Genomic DNA, 27,050 nt, shown 5'->3' with positions numbered 1-27,050 from the left:
GGGGTTCAGTTCCCTCCAGGCATCAATCAAGCCAAGGTCGTGCAGTAGACGGGCTATATGGAGACTCTGTTTAGGTGGTTGTTTGAGATGTGGTCTGTCATGGGTTGACTTGTCTAGCAAATGATCAAATGTGCTTGTGTCTTTTTTCAACCTGACTAACTATGTAACTATGTAAATGTGATGTTGGAGTCACCTCCTATAATCGTCTGCCTTCCAGTAAGGGGAAGGGGTTGACAACATGGAGAAAAAAAGTGCGCTTGGCCTCGGTTAAGGGCATAGTATGAGATGATGGAATACATCACCCCTTCAACGAGCCCTTTAATCAGAATATATCTGCCATCTGGATCCCTAACTGTGTGTGAGTGTGTAAATAGGATCCACTTAGCTAAAAGGATGGCGACCCCCTTTTTTTTGGAGTTGGCATTCACCAAATAGAAGGTGGGGAAATTACGGTGGAGGAAGGATGGGGTTTAACTGTAGTAATACAATATCAAGGCCTCTAGCGTGGTAGCTTTGAAGTGCCTTCTGCAGTTTGGATTGTGAGTTGAGCCCCTGTGTTGTGTGAAACAATCCTGAGAGACATATGGTTAGGGTTCAATCAACCATTAGCGTTTGAGGGGGGTAGCAAGTACATGTGAGCTTACCTCTGCCTCTGGAGATGGAGGATCGACCCTCGAGACCCTGGGAGTATCTGGAAGTCCTGAGTACAGATCGGGGGGTATTCCCCGAGAAGGTTCCTCTAGGAAGTAGTTGGAAAGGTTGGAGGAGGGGAGACAGAGCATAGAGAGAATAAGAAGAAGGGGCGAGAAGAAAAAAATAGAAACAATGAGTTCAGACAAATGCAGCATCTAAAAAAGTAGCAACAGGACTGGCAAGCCAAGTCCTAGACCAAACCCCCCGATAGGGGTGGGATAGGTGAAGAGGCAACCCTAGTAAAGGTTGCTGTCCTGGTGTCACCAGAGGATGGAAGCTCCTCGGCATCACAACAGAAAGAGTGGCATGTTGGGCCGCTCCAGCCGTTAGGTCCCCCTATAGGGGAGCATGGAGTTGTGAGACCCTAGAGGGAGGGATTTATGAGGAATATTCAGGTTCGAAGCAACAAAACACATCAGTAAATGACATCACACATTAACTTTAAGTTATGGGGATCTCTGCCAGGGAAGGAGGAGAAGAGGAGGGGAGGGTGGAAGCCAAAATACATCTGAGAAGGATAACTAGTGGGAGCATAACTTTGTGCAAAAAGTCATTGGCGGGTGGGTAGTGAGCTCACCTGGGTAGGGGACTGGAGGAGAGGAAGGTATCCCAATTAGCCATTAGGAGGGCTAATCGGACCCAACCTAAAGAGACCAAGGGTCTAACAAGGTAACCAGTCACCAGAACAAATGTGTAGTGGACCGGCCCCGGAAGCGAGGGTAAAACATCCCATTGGGGATTGAAGAGAGAGCATCTCATCTTGGGGGGTGAGCGTCTTGGTGTCTTGGTGTCTCTTTGAAAGTTGCTTGTTCCACAACAGGGTCAGCGGGCTGCTCAGAAAGGGTCGCTTGGAGAAGCCTGGCTTGGTTGCAGGTTGCTGAGGTGGAAATTCTTGGGTGATAAATCCTAGTTGCAATAGCAAGCTGTAATGAAACATTCCACTTACCACTTCCTCCCAGTCTGAATATAGATATCAGATATTCCAACCGCTAACAAGCACAAAACAAGACGATACTTGTTTAGTTGCTGAACATGGAACCAGAATACAAGTCTTATATAGGAGGTTCCCCCCTCCTGCTGATATTACTCTAACAATACACCTATAATCAGAAACATAAATTAACATGAGCTAATTAACTAATCCCTTAAAGCAGCATGTGACTCCCTAACTACACTACACATTATCATACATCTCAAACCAGGACTCCTTCATACAATAGCAAGGTTAATTAGCACAAACTACAAAGGGTGAAAGACTCTTAGAAGCTGTGGCAAGCCAGACTAGACCCATTTACATTGTAGAAGACAACAGACAGGTGGCTGGAGTTGATGACATTAGCATCTAACAGTATGTGTGCCAACAGTATGAATCAATCACTATTTCTAATATGGCATATACAGTGTTCCCAGAGTCTGTATGTCTTGGGGGGATATAGACCTGAATCCAAAGTAACACCACCTCGAGGGTCACAAGGCATACAGCTCACAAAGAGCACTGTTCCCCCAAATGCCAAGGCCCCTGATCGGTGTGCAAGAGACTAGCATTCAGTCCCCTCCAAAAGCCTCTGTCCTGGCTAGGTCTGTGACACAAGCGTTTGCCATCTCAAAAGTTGGTGAATCCATATAATTTGTCTCTAAATTGAAACTGGAGACAGAAAGGGAATGATCAGCGATATTTGATGGCTTTTTACGCCAGTACTTCAAGGAGAGGTTTAAGGGGTCTCTGCTTTTGGATAGTAGTGGGGAAGATATCTGCAAAAATTTGAACTTTGTTCCCCTGGAAGGAGAGGTTCTCCCGTGAGTCCCGCGCATGCGCACTCTACTCCTTTAAATAATTTATTAAAAGGAATGTAAGTGAATACTGCATTCCTTAGAAGCTTGACATATAACATAAATCAGAAGCAAAATACAAATGCCAAGTGTGCCAAATAATCATATTTTTCAAATATCAGTTCTATAATCTTGTGTATTCATATTTTTTTGTATTGATTGTAATATTTCTGTTACATATTTTATTTATCCAGGTTGGTTAACTTTATCCTCCACAGTAGACCGTGAGATTCAGGAGACTTATATTTTGACCATTCTGGCTACAGATAATGGCACTCCAGTTCTTTCTGCTACACAGATTTTGACAGTTACAGTGGGTGATGTCAATGATAAGCCACCAACATTTAAGCAGGCCGTCTATGAAGCTGCAGTTCTTGAAAACCAGGAACCTGGAGTGCATGTAATGAAAGTAGAAGCTGAGGATATGGATACAGGTAACTAAAAGAACCTTATATATTGTATTTTGTTTTTTACAGTAAATGATATACAGGTAACTTAAAGTGAATATAAACCCTATTCATGAAATCTTACCTGGGCACATATACAGTATCTGTAGTGTTTACTTATCTCTCTCCAAAGCCATATGCTCCATTCCTCTATTATCAGCATGATAACTTCTGACAAGTTCTCCAACACAGGAGATAAAAACAGCTGGAAATTTGTGTCAGGGAGGGAACTTAGAGATAGATAAGCAGAGAGCTGGTCTATTCACAGCACAGCTCTGCAAGTTTCTTCATACTTCTGCATGTGGGGGGTGTGCCTTTCCTCCAATCAGCTCATACACAGTGTATACCCAGACTCCCCTCCCACTGCTGAAACAGGAAAAAACATTTACAACACAATGTGCACTTTCTAAAGTGTCTAGAAACCTGCAGATAGCAGATATGCAAGTAAAACTTATGTAGGAATATTTGTTTCATCTCTGTGTATCATCTAAGGCTTTTCAGCTCACTGGGTATAGCCGAGGGTTTACATCCACTTTAAATGTATATAGTCTGTTTACTTGTGTGTGAAATAGTAGAATGAATTGCTTAAGAACTACAGGTGTTGTCTGTTGGGTTGTGCTGTTTGGGAAATGTATATAAATCTCAAGCTTGACTGAGCTTTAGCAGGTTAAAGTGGTTCTATAGGTTAAATAAAAAAACAAAAAAAAAAACAAACATGTTATATTCACCTGCTTTATGCAATGTTTTTTCACAGAACAGCCCAGATTCTCTTCTTTTTGGATCCCCTACCGGCGGCCCTGGCTTCCCCTCTCTGCCAAGTGTCCCCAATAGAAAACCACTCGCTCCTGAGCCTCGCTCCTGTGAATGGATATTGTCCATTCACACATGGAGCATGGCTTGTCTCCGCCCTCCACTCTATCCTCATTGGCTCACTGGCTTTTAATGACAGCAGCAGGAGCCAATGGCTCCCTCTGCTGTGTGAGCCAATGAGGAGACAAAGCTGCTGCTCATGCACATCGCTGGATCGAGATGCAAGGGGGGATCTGTGCCCAGAAGGTGTTTTACCCTAATGGATGAAATGCATTAAGGTAAAAAACCTTCTGCCTTTGGAACCACAAGAGTAGACATATATGTATTTATACTGTATATTTAAAATGTGTATTTCGTGGTTTGCCTTAGGTTCCACTTTTAAAATAGATTTTTCGTAAGTTATATTGGAGTCATCTTATGAAAATATGATTCTCACATATAGTAGCATTACTCCCCAGTTGTAGAATTATGTCTAGCAACCCTGGATACAGGTAATTATATTTTAGAAAGACTTGGTTCACACTAGTGTGACTTCTGGTGCAGCTTGAATTGCATGACAAGGGAAATCATGTTGTTTTCAATGGTTCCTGTTCTAATCAATGTGCTCCGGAATGGTGCGATTTTGGAAAAGGTTCCTGCACTACTTTGGTGCAATTTACAATGTTATTTGGCCCTAAAGAATATGCCAAGTTGCATCAAAGTCACACCACATAATTGCACTGTGAAATCGCATCAAAGTCACATTGCGGTAGAATGAACCAAGCCAAAATGTCAGAGAGATAGATATTAAGTCTAATTTACCAAAGTAATTGAGAATCTTCACACAATAGATTGTTTGAATATTGAATTCAGCTATTCAATCATGTCACATCACCTGTTTATTTATTTCATCTGCACATGAATGGATAAATTAAGTGAATATTCACAAAATTTGTGTGAAGGTTCTTAACTCCTTGGCAAATCAGCTCCACTGTCCAGTCTTTTTAAATATCTATATTGCAGTTACAGAGATGAGATAAACCATTTAACACTAACAGGGATGCTTACAATGATCAGCTTTTACTTATTTTTAGCCTTTATCCCACAAGGAAAAACACTGTTTGTTGTAACTGCTTATAAGGTATTAGCTGGAATTTGGCTTCAATTTGTTAGGGGTTTAATACTACTTTAAATGATGCAGCTCCCATACCTGTATCATTATTATTATTATTATTATTATACAGGATTTATATAGCGCCGACAGTTTACACAGAGCTTTACAACATTAGGGTATCATAAAGAGTTGTTATGCTAATGCATGCTGGGGTGCCATTCATTAATTTTTCAATGGCACATAAACGCTACGATTGCCGCGCATCACGTGAAGCTTGTTACCCCAAAAAGGAACAAGAGTTTATTTTGGTTGACAGGCTTTGCACAATGCACCTGGATGTGCATGATGCATTTTGCCACTATTGCATTGTGATTTGATATCACGGGCAGAATCGCAGGGATTCTGCCTGAGATCTCGAAACGCCAGATGTGAATGGGGCCTTAGAGCCTTTGAAGTCAGTTTTTACATACTAGTTTCAGGCAATGCCAGCACCTGCAGTAAAAATGAAATGTTTCAGCATGACATTCCTTGATTAGTACCTGGTATGCAGTCTGTGCTTTATAAATCTACTTGTTAAATGATTTTTTCCCACATGGGGGCAGTGTTGTCCAGGCTTTTATGATTATATTACATAGTTGTGAGTGCAAGTATTAGTGATCAAAACTGATAATCAAGTTGTTTTTTTTTGTTTTTGTTTTTTTATAAAAGACAATGATACAAAGATTTATAAATGCTGTTTTTTTTATCTACATTTTGTAGCTCAGTGGTGGTCAAAAAAAAATGAAATAGGGATGCATAAAATCAGTTTATTTTCATGCATTGAGCTGCATTGAATTGAGTTAGGTAGCCCATTCATGGGCTATACCGCACCTCAACACCTGAAAATTGTGATCCTGCTGTATTTTTCTTACTGCTGGGTACACTGAAGAGAAAGAAGGTGTAAAATAAGCCCCATCATTGGTGTCAGTGTCAGTAACAGTAACTCCCAGGATTGATGTCACTGGCTGCAATAGTAACCCCCAACATGGGTGTCTGGATGCAATAATAACCCCCAGCATTGGTGCCAGTGACTGCAATAATAATCCCCATCACTGGTGAGTGAGAAAAAAAAACACAGCATGGGCTCACAGTAATAAAATCCACATTGCCGGTCAGTGTTATGTTATTTAATCCCCCCTTTAACATGCTTACTGCATTGATGGTCTCAAGTAGTGTTATTTAATACAGTCCATCATTAGTGGTCAGTGGTCAGTGCATTGGCAGTAAGTGATAGGAAAGACCAACCCCCCCCCCCGGTTTGGTTTACACCAGAACATGTGAACAGGCAAAAAGTTCTATGGAACATGCAAACCTTTGGCCAATGATGGCTCTCCCAGCAGATTGCCCTGTTATTTTGCCAATGTATGCAGGTCAGGTGCATGCTTTGTCCAATCAGCAGTCGTCAATGTACTGTGATCTCACAGTGCATTATGGGGAGCTCTGCGGCACTCGAATTTGCCCCATATGTTTGGTTCTTCTGCGGACAAACCAACATCTGATGTTCAAGTTGAACTTACGTCTGATTCGAAAATTGGGATCATCCCTAATCGGGACCATCTCTAGTCAGTGGTTGTGCTGTTAACCCCTCTACACACACACATACACATGCACACATTGGTGGTCAGTGACTATAAGAGGACTGACCCCCAATGTATAGAGACTCATTTACTAAGCTCTGGAGCAACTGAACTTGCAGATGGCAACTGCACTTTGCAATGTGCACAGTCTTTTTGCCTATAGTAACTCAACCCCTGAGTCTCTAAGCAGCCACTTTCTCATCTTCATATATGCTCCCACCACCGGCCTATTATGCAATAAGCTAGCATTGCAATCTGAAGGTGGGTTGGCAGAGGGTAGGTCCAGTGGGCTTGGCTACTGATGCTGCTGGAAGCGTCGGCAGTCAGGAGGAAGGACTAGTGGGCAGCACTAATGCTGCTACTGCATAAACTGTCAAAAACAAAGCAGCGGCCTGTCAGTAAGTGTGACTGAATGGATTGCTGAAAGCATGCCCAAGGCAGGCCATAGATTAGGCAATTTTCTTGCCCTTCACCATGGGTGGAAGGAAAGAAAATTGCATGATTCCCCCATCAACAAAATCAATGTTGATGGGTCAATTCCTCCAGTAGAGCTATTGTTTTCAGTCAGCGGAGAGTGTGGCAATCCTTCTATGCCAGCAAAACACAATGATTAGTGTTGCAGTCTATAGCTGGTGGCATTAATTGTTTGGGAAAAACACAACAGGGTGGTTCTACACAAGACAATCGATAAATCCACCTGTGTACAACCAGGTTGCCCATACAAGGACCAAAATTCGGCCAGTTCTTGATGAGTATGGTCAGCTTAAAAAAATAAAAAATCTAGGCTCTTGGGCATGCTAGGGGAGGGTAATTAGTGATTGGACCTGCTTTTCCCACTATGCCCATACGCAGTAGGAAGTAAGCTTTGGCAAGTGTTATTATCCCAAAACACGGCCTGGAACACAACGATTGTGGGATAATTGACAAAAAAGCAGGTCTGTTCCAGCAAATCTGGTATGGTTGGCAATTATAATTTACATTTAGTATTTACCTCAAGCTTTGCATTTGATCCACCCTGTTTGCTGTTTTTCACAACACACCAGAAATATGTATGCACACAGATAGGTTATTATAATAGCTGTGCATCCATCTGCGGGCAGTTCAGTGTTTTCTGTATGTGCGCAGTGATAACGTTGGTTATTATATATGTCCCTGTCTATGAACATCGTCCAGCTGTACATTAGTAGTAATCTCTTTCTACTTAGATTGTGATCACAGGCGACACACTGAACTTGCCAGAAAAGGTAATTAATATTAGAAAGATTATGTGGAATGTTATTTATATTTTGCAGGAGTGAATGCTATACTTACTTACTACATTTTGCCAAGCCATGAGCTTTTCAAAATAATACCTGAGACCGGAGAAATTGTTACATCAGCAACATTCGACAGAGAGAAAGAGGACCGCTTTATCATTAGAGGTATTTGAATTGCTTGTATTGAATTATGAGTAATATATAAACATGTTTCTGCAGTACAGTAGATATTCGAAAAATACATTTAGTTACTCCCGAAATTAATTTTTATTTATTTTGTTTGGTTAAAAAATGCATTCATACGAAAATCTGAATAAATGAATCGCTTCAGCCCCAGAAGATTTTACCCCCTTCCTGACCAGAGCACTTTTTTCGATTCGGCACTGTGCCTCTTTAACTGATAATTGCGCGGTCATGCAATGTGGCTCCCAAACAAAATTTTATTTTCCCACAAATAGAGTTTTCTTTTTTTTATTTGATCACCTCTGCGATTTTTATTTTTTGCACTTTAAGCGATCTCTGTCATGGCACAAGGCAGAACGGGGAAATGCCTTTATTTACATAGGCACTTCCCCATTCTGCGGCTCCGTGACACATCGAGTCCACCGGTCCCATGGGCACGGTCACGCTGCTAACCCCATCAATTAAAGGGGATGTACAGGTATGCCCATTTGCCCACCGCTGCCATTGTGCCGACGTACATCGGCTTGCAGTGGTCGGCAAGTGGTTAAAATGGAGTTCCCCCGGAAAAAAAAAATTAAAAGTCAGCAGCTACAAATACTACACTTTTAAAATAAGGACACTTACCTGTCCAGGGCACCTGCAATGTCCTCACCCGACGCCGACCCGTCCCTCGTCTCCCAGGTGGAGACGCCGGCATTATCAGTAATGGAATCAGGAAGTGAAGGGTGGAACTCCGCTTCAAGGTCGAATCTGTTGAAGGCTTATGGTGTCTGTTGGATGTTCTAAGAAGATTAGACGAAGCAGCTAAACTGTACGATGCCGCAATCGTACATTTCTGGTTGAATGCTCGTCCCACAAGCGATAGAAGAATTCTAATGTTGTTTGACTAGTAATAATTATAATTTTTATTTCTACTCAAACAACATTAGAATTTTTCTATAGCCTATGGGCAGAGCATTTGACCGCAAATGTCCGCTTGCGGCGATCCTATGTTTTTAGCCGGTTCGTCAAATCTTCACGTCGAATGGTTATTATACATATTTTTTGATCAGCCAATAACATTCATCATCATCATCATCATTTTACTTCCTCCACCCATTCCAACAGTGACCACTAACAGTTCTTTTACTATTGTTTCTATAGTGTTGAATCTTTTCCCTTTATGTCGAATATTCTTGGACTAATAGAGTTAGGTTAGGCACAGTCGACCGCAGGTTCAATAGACACAAATCGCTATTGTCACCGCCATATCTATCTATATCGAACCTTTGTTGCAACAATATGAAAATATAATGGATACGAAAATAAAGATTTTTTTTTCGGATCTTTCGGATTTTTGAATTCTGCGCATTCATTACCGTTTTGTTAAAACGAACACGGAAACCCCCGAAATTCGGCGAAAATGCATTTGCCCAATAACGAAAGCACATGTCTACAGTACAGTACAAAACAGTAAAGGTGTCTGAATACAAGAAGTACTATGTACATTCAAGTTAGCAAAATTAATACCCCAAATAACTCTTACACCATATCACACAAGTAGGTACATTTACATATAATACTTCTGCTGCACGTTTTTATCAGTATTTCCACATTATATATTACACTTTGTCTTTTACATAAATAATATTAATTTATTTTTTCATTTTAATAACTGTTTATTGAAGTTTCTAGAATGAAATTTAAGGAACAAACTATAGACCAAGAAAAGAGTATGCATCCATCTCATTTCCAGTAGGTACAAAATATACAGCATGGCCAGGATGAGACATTGGTACCGTGAAGTCACAAACGGGCAAAATCAAGTATCACGGGCATCATTTAACCAGAAGGATTTACCCCCTTAATGACCAGGCCATTTTTTGTGATACAGCACTGTCGCTTTAACTGACAATTGCGCGGTTGGGCAACGCTGTACCCAAACAAAATTAACAGCTTTTTTTCCCCACAAATAGAGCTTTGTTCTGGTGGTATTTGATCACCTCTGCGGTTTTTATTTTTGCACTATAAATAAAAAAAGACCATCACGTTTGAAAAAGAAAAATATTATTTTTTACTTTCTGCTATAAAACATATCCAATAAAATTATTTTAAAAATCTAATTTCTTCATCAGTTTAGGCCAACATGTATTCTACATACACTGAGCAAAATTATAAAAGCAACACTTTTGTGTTTGCCACTATTTATCATGAGCTGAACTTAAAGATCTATGACTTTTTCTATGTACATTGTGACAATTTTGAAAAAAACAAAACAATTTATTTAACTTTTTGCTATAACACATATCCAAAAAAAAAATATACCGTATATACTCGAGTATAGGCCGACCCGAATATAAGCCGAGGCCCCCAATTTACCCCCAAAAAAACTGGCAAACTTATTGACTCGTGTATAAGCCGAGGGTGAGACATGCCTGTCCATCCCTGTGTGTGTGTCCGTCCCTGTGTGTCCGTCCATCCCTGTGTGTCCGTCCATCCCTGTGTGTGTGTGTGTCCATCCATCCATCCATCCCTGTGTGTGTGTGTGTCCATCCATCCATCCATCCCTGTGTGTGTGTGTGTGTCCATCCATCCATCCATCCCTGTGTGTGTGTGTGTCCATCCATCCATCCATCCCTGTGTGTGTGTGTCTCCATCCATCCATCCATCCCTGTGTGTGTGTGTCTCCATCCATCCATCCATCCCTGTGTGTGTGTGTCTCCATCCATCCATCCCTGTGTGTGTGTGTGTGTGTGTGTGTGTGTGTGTGTGTGTGTGTGTGTGTGTGTGTGTGTGTGTGTCCAGCCTACCTGTGTCCCGAGCCTCCGTCCCGTGCCTTGCCTCCTTGCCTCCGTCCCGTGCCGTGCCTTGCCTCCTTGCCTCCGTCCCGTGCCGTGCCTTGCCTCCTTGCCTCCGTCCCGTGTCGTGCCTTGCCTCCGTCCCGTCCCGTGCCGTGCCTTGCCTTGCCTCCGTCCCGTCCCGTGCCAGGATCGCCGCTCTTCGTCGGCGCCTCGGCGGCCATTCTAAAATTCAAAAGCCGCGCCTCCTCCTTCGCCTGTGATAGGCGGAACACTGAATTTCCCAGCAGCCTGTGTTCCGCCTATCACGGACATCGTCTCATCCTCGTACTACGGACGAGGATGAGACGATGTCCGTGATAGGCGGAACACAGGCTGCTGGGAAATTCAGTGTTCCGCCTATCACAGGCGGAAGCGGAGGCGGAGGCGCGGCTTTCGAATTGTAGTATGTCCGCCGTCTGTCTGCTCGATATGCTGATCGAGCAGTCAGACGGCGATGACTCGAGTATAAGCCGAGGGGGGCACTTTCAGCCTCAAAAAAGAGGCTGAAAATCTCGGCTTATACTCGAGTATATACGGTATATATATATCAGTTTAGGCCGATATATATCAGTCTACATATTTTTGGTAAAAAAAAATTGCAATAGGCGTATATTGATTGATTTGTGCAAAAGTTATCGGGTCTACAAAATATGGGGTAGATTTAGAGACTTTTTTTTTATTGTTTCTATTGGTTATGGCGACATTCTGCCATTTTTAGTGGGACTGCGACATTGCAGCGGACAAATCTGACCCCAAATTACACTTTTTGGGGGCCAGTGACATTATTGAATTGATCAGTGCTATACAAATGCACTGAATAATGTAAAAATGATACTGGCAGGGAAGGGGTTAACACTGGGGGCGATCAAGGGGTTAACTATGTTCCCTAGGTGTGTTCTAACTGTAGGGGGGGGTGGGCTGCCTGGACATGACAAAGATCACTGTTCCCAATAACTGGGAACAGTAGATCTGTGTCATATCATCTGTCAGAATGGGGATCCGCCTTCTACTAGGCCATCGGCAGAAATCAAGTCCGTCCAACCCACGGCCAGCCTGCACCTGCGTGAGCCAACGTACAATGATGGAGATTTGTGCAGGGGAGCCAATCTGCCGCAGTACAACTGCGGCAGGCGGTCCTTAAGCAGTTAAAAATAAGCAGTGACTTAAACACATATGGGTTAATTTACTGTAACTGGAGAGTGCAAAAGCTGGTGTCATGGGCAGCATCAGCTTCTAACTTCAGCCTGTTCAATTAAGCTTTGACAAATATGCAGAGCGTCACCAGATTTTGCACTCTCCAGTTTTAGTAAATCAACCCCATAAAATGCATTATCTAAAAAGGTCAAAGTAACCAATAATCGAAGAGTCCCCTATACCAGAACAAGGACTTGAGTAGGCTAAGGAAAAAGTGTGATAGGTATTATGAGATACCAGCCAAGTACAGTATGTGCCTTGGAACCATTGGGGTTGATTTACTAAAGGCACATTGACTGAGCACTTTTGCAAGTGCACTTGCTCCAGAGGTTAGTAAATGAAGGCAAGCGCTGCTGAATTCCATCATCCAATCATGTGCAAGCAAAATTGCTGCTTTTTTTAAATTTTCCTTGCATGTGATTGGGTGTTCTTTGTAAAGTGAAGCTTTACCTCATTTACTAAACTCCGGAGCAACTGCATTTGCAAAAGTGAACAGGGTTGCCATAAGGATATTGCTGAGACTTACTAGAGACTATCAATAATTCATAGGAGCAATGCATTTGAATTAGGTTTACCTCTAGGATCACAAGGGTGCGAGGAGATTTCCAATGCCTAGCTACACTAAAGCCTCGTACACATGATAGCACTTTCTGACAGGAAATGTTCAATGACAGGCTGTTGGCGGAAAATCCGACCGTGTGTATGCTCCATCGGACAATTGTTGTCGGACAAATGTTTGATAGCAGGTTTTCAAATTTTCCGCAAACAAATGTTGTCGGATTTTCAGAGTGTGTGTACACAAATCCGTCGGACAAAACTCCAAAGTACAAACACGCATGCTCGGAAGCAGAAGCGGTCGGTCCTGTAAACTAGCGCTCGTCATGGAGAATTAGCATTTGTGACGTGGCAAATTTACGAAATCTCCAAATGCAGCGCAAAATTTTCTTCTTCTTTAATGGGATAATAATGTAGCTGCTTTGCTGGTCATACTGATGGAGTTAGACCCCTTTCACATTGTGCCACTCCGGGCATCAGCGGTAAAGCGGCACTATTTTTAGTGCCGCTTTACCATAGTTTTAACCCCCGCTAGTGTCCGAAAAGGGGTTAAATCTGTCCACAAAACACTGCCGCAGGGGTGTTTTGCCGGTGGTATGACAACGCTGCCCCATTGATTTCAATGGGAAGGAGCAGTGAGTTCACCACTCCTTCACCGCTCCAAAGAAGCTGCTGGCAGGACTTCTGACGCCCTGTCAGCGCAACACTCCAGTGTGAAAGCCCTTGGGAGCAGCTGTTTTAGGGCCGTTTGCAGTAAAGCGCCTGCAAAATGCCCCAGTGTGAAAGGGGTCTTATTGCAAACAAATTTTCAAAGGCTTTTTTTTTCTAGTGATATCAAGAATAATATCATTATGCTTTTTTTTGTTACCACAACACCGTTATCCTGTAGTTTTTAAGATACAACTGCGTTGGTGTCCCTTGTCAATTTTACATTGTATTTTTTTTAAAGTAACTGCCTACTCCCAAACTGTCATTTGAAGTAAAATACATAGCCAAGTATTATTCTTCACAATTTTTTTATCGTGCATTAAAAAAAAAGAAAACAAATAAAATTAGACATGCTATCTGCCAATAGAACTTAACGAATTTAACCAAAAAGTGCATTCTATGCATCTAAAAATATAGAAAATATACCAAATCAAATCATTATTCAACCAAAAAGATGTCAAAGCAATAACTCCAAGGCCAATAATAAATAACACTTTATCTCCTCCAATTCCGCAAAATGGCTGCCGTTTAGAAACAAACTAAAAAATGTGAAATGAAAAGTGCGAAATGAAAAGTGCGAAATAAAAAGCGTGAAATGAAAAGCGCGAAGCAACGCTCACCGACACGAGATTAGCAGAAGCAGCCCAAAAGGTGGCACATGACTATTGGCTATTGAACTTCCGTTTTATCGGCTTGTAGTACGTCTAGAACGTCACTACGTAATTGTTGGCCAACAATTGTGTGGCCCTGTATATGCAAGACAAGTTTGGGCCAACGCCCTTTGGACAAAATTCCACGGTTTTGTTGGCGAACAATCCAATCGTGTGTATGAGGCTTAAATCTTGCTGTCAACAAAATATGTGTAGCAGTATGTTTGCTAGAGTAGCCTCCCTGGCGGTATGATTCAGTCCGGTTTTAGGTGCTGAAAGCGGTACAATTATTTTGCATGGGAATTTGGCGTTTTATTTTGTAGTCCTGTAATTCTTAGGAATAACTCTCTTAAATCTGTTCAAACCAGAGTCTAGCAGACATCCCGGGTATGATAAAGTTTATAATATAATAAAGAATACTAAAAATTATTCAATAATGTAATCAAATCCAAAAACACTGAAAAAGGGACACTTTTTGGTTGCTATGGACAATCTCCAAATTCCAGGCAGAAAAAACAGTATTTATAATATAAAAGTGCATGCAGGGCACTGCACAGGCCACTAGGGACAAAGGGGGTGTGTCATTTTTAATACAGCACTGTAATCTGTAAGATTACAGTGCTGTGTGTGTTTTGTGTATTTTAACTTTTTTGAATTTGCCGCCGTTCTCCGCTCCCGTGCGTCGTAACGTCGCAGGGAACGGAGCTCGGCGCCATTCGGCACTGTGAATCGAGCGGAGGACAGCTCGATCACACAGTGCGGGGGACATCGCTGGATCCAGGGGACAAGGTAAGTAACTCTCCCTGTGTCCTCCCCTGCATCCAGCGAAGCGATCCCGAGTCTGGCTCGGGGTTACCGCTTCTATCAGCAAATTCCTAACCCGAGCCAGACTCGGGATTACCGCTCGGGGGGTTAAAGCAGGCCATAGACGGTGCAAATTTCCTGAAACCTGTGGTTGGAGGGAAGCCTCCCCCACCGGGAGAAGGCAGTGATTATTGCTAGCACCTATAGCAGCCGCTAGCCTTAATCACAAGTAAAATCCAGCAGGCTGCTTGTACCCAAGTTGATTGATCAATCAACTTGGTAAATTCAGCCTGCCCATACACGGCTTGAATCTTGGCCGGTTCCACTCATAAAGTGAATAACATTGGTTTTCTTGTTACAATGGCACCCCAAATCATTAGGGTATATTAATCAGTAAGTGAACATGTTGTCCCTGAGGCTGATATGTTGAAAGAAGAAAAAATGGGCATCAAAGTGTGTTGTGTATGCAGCTGCATAGCAGTAGACTGGTCTGAATGCCCCTGCTGACCTGTTTTCACAGTTAAAAGCACATCCAACGGGTGCAAGAGCATCAGAACTGGACTATTGAGCAATGGAAGAAGGTTGCCTGGTCTGATGAATCATGTTTTCTTTTACATCATGTGAATGGCCAGGAGGGTGTGAATTGCTTAACTGGGGACGAGGTGGCACCAAGATGCACTATAGGAAGAAGGCAAGCTGGAGAAGGCAATGTGATCCTTTGTGCAATGTTCTGCTGGGAAACCCTGGGTCCTGACATTCATGTAACTGTTACTTTGACACATACCACCTACCTAAACATTGTTGCTGGACAAGTACACTGCTTCATGGAAACTGTGTTCTCTGGTGGCAGTGGCCTCTTTCAGCAGGATAATGCACCCTGCCACACTGAAAACATGGCTCAAGAATGGCTTGAGGAATACAGCAATGAGTTTGAGGTTTCAACTTGGCCTCTAATTTCTCCAGGTCTCAATCCAATCGAGCATCTGTGGGGTGTGTTGGAAAAACAAGTCCTATCCATGGAGGCCCCACCTCACAACTTACAGGGCTTATAGGATCTGCTAATGACGGCTTGGTGCCAGATACCACAGCATACATTCAAAGGTCCTGTGGGCTGTTTTGGTGGAGAAAGGGGGACCTACTCAATATTCGATGGGTGGTCATGAAATAAAATGGGAGTAAGAATAACCTTTAAACCTTAATTTTGTCCAAAAACATTTTCTTTACATCTCATTGGGGGAAGACATGGTTTTCCTGACTCCCAGACTTACGTTTTATCTACCTTTAAGTTTGTAACCCTTTTGCATGGTTATAATGAGCCTCATTACCATACATTTAAAACCAATTGATTTTATCAAGAGTAAATGTCTTCTATGTAAATGAGGAGCCTGGATTGCATTGTACATGGCAGTCTGACCAATTGATTGAAATATGACGATTAAAGTCTTGTAGTAAATGTCATCTTTCCTTTCCACTTTTCCATCAACTTTAAAAACTTCCTATGCATACAGGATAATACTGTATGCAGTCTTTTAATTGCATGCATAGTGTGTTATAAGGTAAACTTGTAAACTATCACTACGTGAATATAAACAGAATAATTAACTGACATACTGATTTCAGAGTATGGAGGGCTGCAAACTCTATAGAGATATATCATCTACCTGTGAGTTTTGTCAAGTTTCTTTTTATTTATGTTTAGCACATCATCATTATAGCATATGATATTATTTGCATTGTCTTATTTACATTGTGTTTGACTGCTAGGTTCTGGACCTTACTGCTAATCTATGCCTTTTCTGTAATTCTTCTATCATTAGTATTGGTGACAGATGGTGGAACCCCCTCCTTCTCCAGCTCCACAACAATTGTTTGTACAGTGCTAGATGAAAATGATAATACTCCTGAGCTTTTACTTCCTGAGGCTGAGATCCATGTCCCAGAAAACCAAGCTCCAGGAATAATTCACAATGTGCTGGCTACAGACAAGGATACTGGCAACAATGGCAGAGTGCATTTCCAAATAATTGGTAATTAATAATGTTTCCTAAACTGCCTGCACAGATGTCTAACACGGCATGAAATATAGATTTTTACCTGTTATGTATCCAGTATTATGGGTTTGGGGTTATGATGTGTTTATTTAATAAAGCACCATAGATTGTTCACTTAGTAATGTAAATGTTCACTTTGCAACTTGAATATTCACTAAACTTAGTAAAAACGATGAATCTGTACATTTCAAAAGCAGTCCTGTGATGGCAAAAATTCAGTTTTTTCATTTCCCTTGAACATATTTGAATATTCAAAGTCAGCTTCTAACATTTTAGAGCCCCAATGTGTGATTTGTTTTTAAGATTACAATTTACATAAGGTATAATTCTACCTAAATAACAGTATATATTTTACATGTATCTATAGTAATAAAACCTAGGTAAAGGCTTTTGAAAAGTGTATTCGATTTTTTAATACGCGAGGGAAACAAATGCATCAATACATCTTGATTAATATATTTTTATTGAAATCTTCATCATAAACATGTAAAAAATGTTTTCATGGGGAAGAAAAGAGATGCAACTAACAACAAATAAATAAATATGTTTAGTGATATACCTATGGATCATAACATAGATTACCATAAAAAAATTAAATGTAATTACAATTGTACTTTAAGAGATTAATCATTGAAAACCATAAGTAAATGTAGAAAAGGGCAAAGAAAAGAGAGAGAACAGGAGAAAGAAAAGAGGAGAAAAAAAGAAAAAAGGGGGAATAACAGTGACATGGACATGTCGACAAGATCTCCAATACTATTAAAAAAATAATAATAATTATATATAGGAGTTTTAGGGTCAGATGAAGGAATTCTAGAAAAATAAGGTTGCAAAGTCAGGGTTTTTCATAAAAGATATCCAGGGAAGCCATATGTCTTAGAAATGGGAATATTGGTTGTGTAGGTGCACTGATAATTCTTCCATTCTCAGCAATACATCTAACATAGGTATACGCTTTTAAAATTTGGAATTACCATTGGAAGAAACAAATGTATATAATATATACCTATTGCATGAATTCATACTTATTTAATAGCTGATTTATTAGTAACCTAGAGTAAGCTACCATCTAACTCTAAATATATTCAATATAAACTGCACATTTAAAAAGCACACATTACCTCTACTATTGTTTGAAGATAATGTATTACTAAAGCCTAGTACACACAGGTGGAATGTCAAGCAGCATTGGCCAGTTCATTAGAAACCAGACAACATTTGACCCATGTGTGTACGACAGCCAGTCCTACAGAAGGGTCATGACCGAAAAAGGTCTACAGACAGGCTCAATGACCAGAGTGGCGGGGGCTGTCCCCCTGTCACAACACAATAGCACAACAGGGGATATCACTGTACTAACATCAGATTGTTAGTGCAGTGGCTCCGACCAGAGCTGTCAGTTTTTTTTGTTCTAGTTGTGTGTACAAGGCTTTAGGCTACATTCAAACTGGCGATTTAGGCCGGTTCACACCACAGCGGCAGTAATCTGATTATTGCTGTGATTGTGGGCTAGGTGCAGATAACTATAATGACAGGTCGCAGTTTTTTAAAGCTCTATGCTCTTTGCATATTTCTATGTTTCTTGTCAATTGAGAAATTAAATAAAGAAAACACAAGAAGATCTGTGCTACATCCCTTCTGTTTTTTGGATGGATTCATATAAGTAGCAGTGTTTGGAAGCCTGCAGGATGTTTGTAGCAAGGAATGTTGATAATGGCAATGCAAGCAGCTCACCATTTGTTTTCTCTCTCTCTCTCTAGCTATCTCTTTCCCTCTCTCTCTCTCTCTCTCTCTCTCTCTCTCTCTCTCTCTCTCTCTCTATATATATATATATATATATATATATATATATATATATATATATATATATATATGTCAAAAGGTAACCTACAGGAGTAGAAGAATACGTTGTAGAGGTTCATTTACCTCTGGGCAGAAAGCAGTGCTCAGGTACTGATCACTGTATAGAGGAGGCAATGGTGATTGCTTACTCTTGATTCTGCATTAGTAATAACTTATTTAACACATCTGATTCCGACAACCAAATCTGTCTGAGTTATTCTGACGGATTAATTCCGGAAGAGGTCCGGAAGTGATGTTGCATTCACGCGGTCGGACTCAGTTGTCGAAAAATCCGATTGTACATAACGTGATGACGTTATTTCATTAGGACGGGACTACGTTCAGGCTAGTAGCCAATAGCTTTGGTCTAGGAATTTGATCTGAGCATGCGTGGCACTTTGTCCGTCGGAGTAGGCTACACATGATCGGAGTATGTCCGATCGGAGCATTTTGTCGGAAAATTTTACCGGCAAGTTGAAAAAGTTGGTCCGTCGGATATTCTGATGGAAACAGTCCGATGCAGACCACACACAGTCGGAATATCCGACTAGACGGTCCGATAGGAAACATTCCGTCAGAATCTCCGACCGTGTGTACAAGGGCTAAGAGGTTATCTTTTAAATAACAAGTGCGTTTTAATAGTGGCCAAAAGTGCAAAAGACAATAGGGGTTGATTTACTAAAACTGAAAAGTGCAAAATCTGGTGCAGCTCTGCATAGATGCCAATCATCTTCTAACTTTGGTTGGTTCAATTAATCTTCGCCAATAAAACCTGGAAGCTGTTTGGATTCTTTGCAGAGCTGTACCAGATTTTGCACTCTTCAATTTTAGCAAATAACCCCTACAGAGACCTGCATTCGTTGGTGAATGTATAGTTTTGCTAAGGAAGCTTCACTCAGGATAGCAGTGAGTGGCAACCCCCTAGAAACACATTCTAAAATAAATTGTTGTCCCTGTAGATGGTAGTATCATACTAAAAAGAACTTTCCACTTCAGTTAATTAGATGCTGTTTGGTACCAGAGGACAGTTTACATGTGTTGTTTTTGGCACTGAATGCGTTTTTTTGTATTTGTATGAAAAAGCTGCTACGTGTCCTCATGCTGATTTTGTATTAAGATACATATTTTATAAGGTGTATCACTTTTGAAGAAAGGGTTACATCTGGTAAAGTAATTTCACAGTAATGGATGAGGGCTCCTACATTTACTGTCAGTGCCACCCACCGATTTAAATGAAATGCAGGTTTTAATTCAAACACATGGCAGTCACAAGCCAGAGACACTTAAGCATTTGCTGTACAAGCAGAAATCCTTAATATTATTGGAATTAACAATTTTTTCATTGGTGTTCCCATGATGACATATCTTTCCGCTTGTCTGTCTTTTACTGTCAATTTTTGCTTAATGCTTCTTTTACTTTTGAAGGTGGAAACACAGGCGGATATTTTGCCATCAATAACACATCGGGGGAGCTCTGGGCCACACGCAGCTTAGATCGAGAGGATGTCAGCAATTTTACCATCACTGTGGAATGCTATGACCTGGGCAGCCCCCGGAAAAGCACCATAGCCAAACTGCACATTAAGGTCTTGGATGAAAATGACAATCCACCTACGTTTTCTAAGAGCCAGTACCGCACATCTGTCAGAGAAGACATAACCATTGGATCAGTGGTTCTTAGCCTGCAGGCATTTGATATAGATGAGGGCTTAAACGGAGAATTAATGTACTCCTTGATTGATGATACACAAGGCGCTTTCACTATAAACCAAACAACAGGAAACATCGAGACGAAAAAGGCCTTGGACAGAGAATTTAAACATCAATATGTGTTTAGGGTGCTAGCAACTGACTGTAGCATATATGGTCAAAAAAGTGCCACTGCCAAAGTTATAGTACATATTGATGATGCCAATGATAATGAGCCAATATTTGCAATTAACCCTATGCAGGTCCTTGTTTCTCTCCAACACTCTGTAAATACAACCATCGCTACTGTATATGCAAGTGACCCAGACCTGGGCTTAAATGGAACAGTAGTGTACAGTCTTGTGAAAGCTGATCCACACTTTCATATTAATAGAGAAACAGGAGATATTAAAGTCATTAAGCTGCTATCCCCCGTTACTTTTACAAATGCAGTTCTCAAAGTGGAGGCTTCAGACCTTGGTACCCCAGCAAAAACATCCACAGGTCTTGTTACAGTTACCCTAGAAGGACTGGAAATAAATATTTATTTTCTCCAGAGTATATACGAAGCCATAATACTGGAAAACAGTGAACCAGGTATGTTTTCTATTGAAACCTTAGCTAGATGTAATGGGGTTGATTTACGAAAGGCAAATAAAGTGTGCTCTCTGCCAGTGCAGTTGCTCCAGAGCTTAATAAACAAGGTAAATCTTCACTTTGCAAAGAATACCCAATCACATGCAAAGAAAATTAAAAAAAAACATAATTTTTGCTTGCACATGATTTAATGATTGAAGTCAGCAGGGCTTCTGCTCGGTTACAAAGCTCTGGAGCAACTGCACTTTGCAAAATGCACAATCTATTTGGCTTTAGCAAATCAACTCCAATGAGTACTGTAATTTATTTCTCCCTACATCATAACACCGCTTTTAAATACTATATATGAGTTTGTTTTATAGGTTAGGAATGTGCTGATATTATACTAAATTCTTAAGAATAATTCTAACCAAAACTGCTCATTTCATTTTCTGTTCATGCCTGTTGGTTGAATCCCCCACCTCTCCCTGAGTTATCCAGCTATGACCACTGCCATAGTCAATAAAAGAAGTCTCAGGCTTTCTGTTTCCTATAAAGGGAATGCTGAAATTTAAAACTGCTTTTTAGCATTGTTATAGTGGCAGTGATGAGCCATAACTGAGAACACAATTAAAGGGGGGCGGGTACATGTGTGTTTGTGTGCAAGTGTTGAAAAAACACAAGCAAAAATTGTCCAAGCCACAAGGAGTCGCCCGTGCAGCAGACAGGCCTGTTCCAAGTTTAAGGTGTAGAGGTGTTAGGGACTTAGATGCAGTTAATGCAATAGGTTCCCACACCAGTATGAAGACACTGTTAAGTAATGCTTACTATTGTGAGGCTATATACTGTAAATACTAATAACTATAATGCTATAACGTGACATGGGGGGCATTTTGTTACTGACTATTGCCCAACATGCCAGAACTATATGCTTTAGTATAAATGGCAATAAATTAGTAGAATATTACTCTGTTTAGGACATTAAAGTGACAGCTCCTCTGTCACATAGCCGGAGATTAATGTTTTTGCATGCTTTATTCTAATCTTCAAAATCTATTGTTGCAATTTCATTAAAACCTCAACACCTTTAGCGGGGTTATGATTGGACGTTAGAGTAATTGCTCCTCTGTCATATAGCCTGAAATGAATGTTTCTGTGTGCTTTATTCTATTCTTCAAAATCTGTTGTTACAAATTCATTAAAACCTCTTTGCTAGCCACGGAAGTAAGAAGAGAATGCAGGTGAGAATTTTAGACTTAAAATAATTAATAATTTGCAATGTGCAAAGAATGGGTGAATTAGGAAGTGCACAGAAACAAGTGGAAGTAAAGATGATGGGGTCTTTAATAATAAAAATAATTGTTAAATGTCAAAAGAGCGTCGGGCCTTGTGGCTGTAAGATTCACCGTAATATAGATATAGCTAATTATTCTGAGACCTGAATTTTCCATTTAAGAATTAAAACTTCCATCCATCAAACATATAGTTAGAGATTGTGCCAGTCTGTGAACGTGCACACTGAGCATGGCAAATAAAAGGAGATTAATGCTGTATAACTTTATACATCAGTTACAGGCATACCCCACTTTTAAGTACACAATGGGGTTTATTTACTAAAGCTGTAAAGTGCAAAATCAGTCTCACGTCTGCACAGAAACCAATGAGCTTCCAAGTTTTATTACCAAAGCTTAATTGAACAAGCTGGGGTTAGAAGCTCATTGGTTTCTATGTAGAATTGAGCCTGATTTTGCACTTTCCAGCTTTAGTAAATAAACCCCATTGTGTACTTAAAAGTGGGGTATGCCTGTATTTAACATTAACACTTTTTTATACACACACATCAACCTTTAATCGTTTTTTCCTTTCTGTGCATAGATATCTTCTGTACTATAAATATTAACTTTGGTTGTTATATTGGTTAGTAAACTTAGAGGTGGCTTTTTATATCCACCTGTATATCGTGCATATTATTTGTCTTTACTACATTATTTTTTAATGCAGGTTCCTCAGTTGTGACCGTAGAAGCCAAATGCCAAAATCCGAATGGAGATGCCATATTTTACAGCCTTATCATCGGTGACAAAGGGACCTTCATGATAAACTCTGAAACAGGTATTTTATTATATTTACAGTGATAAATCCACCATTTGGGTAACAATAAAAATAAAAGCATGAAATGCATTTTTTTTTATCATTTAGTAACCTCTAATGGTTTATCAGTTTAGCTCTATTATAAAAGGAGATATTCGGTATCTTAGCTACAAAACCTGTTTACTGTGTATTTTGCTAAAGCATGATGGGGTAATCGAAGTGACATCAGTTTTACCCTTTAACATTCCGTTGGCAGAGTAACCAGCATAGGCATGTGCAGGGGGTGTGCTAGTTGTATCGGGGCACACCCTAATCACTTCATGGAGTGCAGATTCCCTCTGCTGATATTTCACCAAAGCCCCCCCAACAGGGCTCCTAAATTTAAAAAAAATAATAATAAAAAAAGTTAAAAATAATACAAAAATAAAATCATCAAAAACTACGGAAACCATCCACAACATACAGTGTAGAGCCGTCCAGAAGCTGTAAAGCGTTCTCATAAGTGTTGGAGAGAGGAGGCAGCAGAGAAGCCTGTATTCACTGCGGGACACATGAGGCTGATGGTATCAGTGGAGAGAAGAGGGCGGTAACACGTTTCAGAGCATGTGCGGCTCCTTCGTCAGAGCATGTCTTTTAATACTCAAAGATCTTGTAAGTGCTTTTAACCCTTTGTGCACTTTATAAAATGTTGCATACTGTACTTAGAGGCGCCTTTCTTTTCCTTTTTTTTTAGACCTGCCTTGTTTACATAGGCAGATCACCGTTATGCCTCTGTACTAAACAATCAGCCAATGGCCGTCGGACATCGAGTCTGTGGTACCCGCCGTTGGCCTCCCACTGTGTGTGATCACAGTGGGAGCAGGCCCCACACCTGGAAGTGTCAGATCATCTTCTAAGTATGTGATCTGGAACAGAGCGGCCACTCTGCTGCAGTATATGTGTGGTGGGCGGTCATGAAGTGGGTAATACACACATTTTAAGAAATAAAAGCAATGCAATAATAAATCTACATTGCACTATTTATAAGTTTCCTGTAAATAATATTTAGCTGTAATTTTTTTGTGGTATAAAATGGACAGTTTAATTGCCATACATTTGATTACATGTTCTCATTGTAGAAGTTGGTTTCATTATAGATCTTTTAAATCTGTTGTATTTTGTCTAACAGGAGAGCTTACAGTGAGGGAGCCTTTGTTACTTGATGCAGAGGCCAACATGAAAATGAATCTAGTCATCGCTGCCACAAGCAGTACTTCTGTGGCATACTGTGGAGTTTCAGTATTGATCCAAGACGAAAATGATAATGTACCAGTGTTTGATCGAGACCAGTATATAACTTCTGTTTTGGAAGGTCAGGGATACAACCTGTTTGTTATCCAGGTACAGTAACTGCATACAATTCTGCTGGATTTGGTTCATGTTATTTTAGTAGCATCTACACTTGGGGTTTTCAATGTTTAAATGTTATCTAAATATTATCTAAAAAATAACTAGCTTAATTTATTAAAGGATTCAAGAATTTTCACTCAAAATTGTGAAAATATTCACTTTAATTATCCAGTCCGTAATATAAAATTCCTGTACCCACTAAAATGCGAATACTTTTGATAGGATTTGAAAATTGAAGTGAATATTTGCACAATTTTTGAATAAAGATTCTAAACTCCATTAGTAAATCAACCTCAACATTTCAGGTGTTTTCCTCACTTGTAGTCCTGCATAATTATCAAATTTACACTGATTTTAATCCTAAATTTATAATCCAACTATGAAGTATAATATGTTTTGCTAATACAGAAGTGTATTTTTATGTAATATTTCATTACCGCCAGATTTATAGCATGAAAATGGTAGGAAATGGTATGAGATTATAAATGCTCTTTGCCTGAGACCACAACATAAATTTGTTAATACTCCACTACTGCTGCTACTGCCAGTTGATATATTTTTTTGTGCTTCAAACGCCCAGATCCATAATTTATAACATAAAATCACAAAGAGTTTAGGCTCCAAGTACTCACTGCTAAGTTTTTTTTTCAACAATTTTCCTACCACGTATTGAAAAATAACTTCAAGTAGTAATATCGTTAGATTTTATGAGACATAGTTCCAAAACTGACCTCTTCACATTATTCCACACTATATATACTGTACACAGTAGCAGTTTATTTTTATATAACATTGATATATTCCAAAAAGCCTAAGCTGACTTTGTGCCCATTTGTCTCCCCTTTCATTGTTTTTTTTATTGGTTTGGGCAGGTGCAATGTCATACACCAATATGTGCTGCCATTTCTATCAAATGCTCCTATAATGCCTGTCAATGGCTGAAAAATCAGACTTGAGAGTTATTCGGCTACCACATATTATTAACGTACCACATATTTTTGAACTAGCAACATTAAAATGGCGAATCTCTGCACATGCATATTAAACCATGTGTGTTGTAAGACATAGGTGTGAATGAGCCTTTACCGAGAATGTTAAATCTGAATATATAGAGGGACGGGACTTTGACATTACACAGTCTCAAAGAGTTTATCATTGACTAAACACAAGCAAAAAATAATCCTCTCTAGCACACAATTACTACATATTTGTAAATCAAAAGTATGGGGGAGAAAGTCTGCTCATGCCTGGATTTGCTGCAGTCTTGTTCAAATGGATTTTAGAAGGTGATCTTGGATATGAGATAGTTTCCCCAGTACATCCAAAATCAGCCAGATAGGACAAATTATATGTATAGGCACCACCAGACCCCACTAGACAACCTTGGCCTGCAGGTTTTAGGAGAAAATGTGATGGGCTATGACGGATGTCTTCCCCCCATAATTTGCTGAGTTATGGGCTATCTAGCAGTGCTTCCTCATGATGTAAATCACCATGCTCTTACTAGTTACATAGTTGGTGAGGTTGAAAAAAAGACACAAGTACAACCTAGGTGTGTGATTATATGTCAGTATTACATTGTATATCCCTGTATGTTGCGGTCGTTCAAGTGCTTATCTAATAGTTTCTTGAAACTATAAATGCCCCCTGCTGAGACAGCTGCCCGTGGAAGGGAATTCCACATCCTTGCCGCTAAAGAACCCTCTACGTAGCTTAAGGTTAGACCTCTTTTCTTCTAATTTTATACTGATACTTTATATTGATACTTACATAGTCTGGCTGAAAAAAGACAGAAGCCCATCTAGTTTTAAAAGAATAGTACAAGCTGGGAACCCCTGCCAAGTTTGTATTGCTCTCTGAGTCCCCCCCGGGGAGACTCTCCATTTCTATTTGCTCTGGTGATCAATGTCGCTGGGATTGAAAGGGACAGTCACAGCGGGGACATCTTCTAACAGACACACTTGTTCTGAAAACAACTCTCTAATAGAGGAGTTCACTCAGGTTCCTCTCACTTCCTGTTGTGTCTAAAGGACAGGAAGTGAGGTCAAATCTCCCCAATGGTACACAGATGGCAAATAAATCCAACAAATTGACGCGGGTTTTAATCCTGCCCTATTCCATCCAAAATGCCTTGCATACACCTTAATTATCAATTGACTGTAATGTTCTTTAGGTTCTAGGTTAAACAGTAATTTTTACTTATACATAGCATATGTGCTTTTCTGCTGTGCAGTGCTTGACAAAAACATGGTCTTGTACAGAACAGTTGTAGTGGAGTGCCCCATTCCTTACCATTCTCAAATGCAGGCGTGGGCTTCTTTGACTCTGTTTCCCAGAGATTGCTATCTCTCTCCTGCCTTTGGTGCTCAGAGAGACTGCACCTGATGAGACAGCAGTGATTAGGCATGTGAGCTGTAATCAGGTGAGTGGCCTGCCTACTGTAGTTCAGGTCTGTGGGCCACCTTATTTAAGCACAAGAATATGCAGATTCCTTCTAAGCCCAGATCACTACATAGAGCACTGCGCCCCAAGTCCTAAACCTAAAGTAGGGTGACCCAGTGCATGCAACCATTATCCTGTGTATCTGGAGCAGAGACCCTTCTGTAACCGCCCTGTGGAGCAGGCCTAAGGCATCCTTCAGCTGCTCACCTGGACCACTAGCAACTTCAAGGGAAATGCAAGTAGTCATTAGTACTGACTGATTACGTCTCTACGCACTGCTTCATAGACTCTGTTGCCACCTAGTGACCATTTA

General features: G+C 40.4%; 1 protein-coding gene across 1 annotated transcript in view; it reads left to right on the top strand.

Moving 5' to 3' along the window:
* The window catches only part of DCHS2 (dachsous cadherin-related 2), a 408,274-nt gene that overhangs the window by 344,936 nt on the left and 36,288 nt on the right, over window positions 1–27,050 (top strand). Inside the window, exons 10-15 of the mRNA XM_077477070.1 lie at window positions 2,718–2,957; window positions 7,781–7,909; window positions 16,475–16,684; window positions 19,976–20,836; window positions 22,817–22,927; window positions 24,075–24,286. Coding sequence (XP_077333196.1) covers window positions 2,718–2,957; window positions 7,781–7,909; window positions 16,475–16,684; window positions 19,976–20,836; window positions 22,817–22,927; window positions 24,075–24,286 — 1,763 coding nt within the window. The remainder of the gene's footprint in view (window positions 1–2,717; window positions 2,958–7,780; window positions 7,910–16,474; window positions 16,685–19,975; window positions 20,837–22,816; window positions 22,928–24,074; window positions 24,287–27,050) is intronic.

This window comes from Lithobates pipiens, unplaced genomic scaffold, assembly GCF_037356315.1.
Source record: "Lithobates pipiens isolate NorthernLeopardFrog02 unplaced genomic scaffold, aLitPip1_a1.2 Scaffold_13, whole genome shotgun sequence".
NCBI lineage: Eukaryota > Metazoa > Chordata > Amphibia > Anura > Ranidae > Lithobates > Lithobates pipiens.
This window is presented reverse-complemented; position numbering and strand designations above follow the sequence as displayed.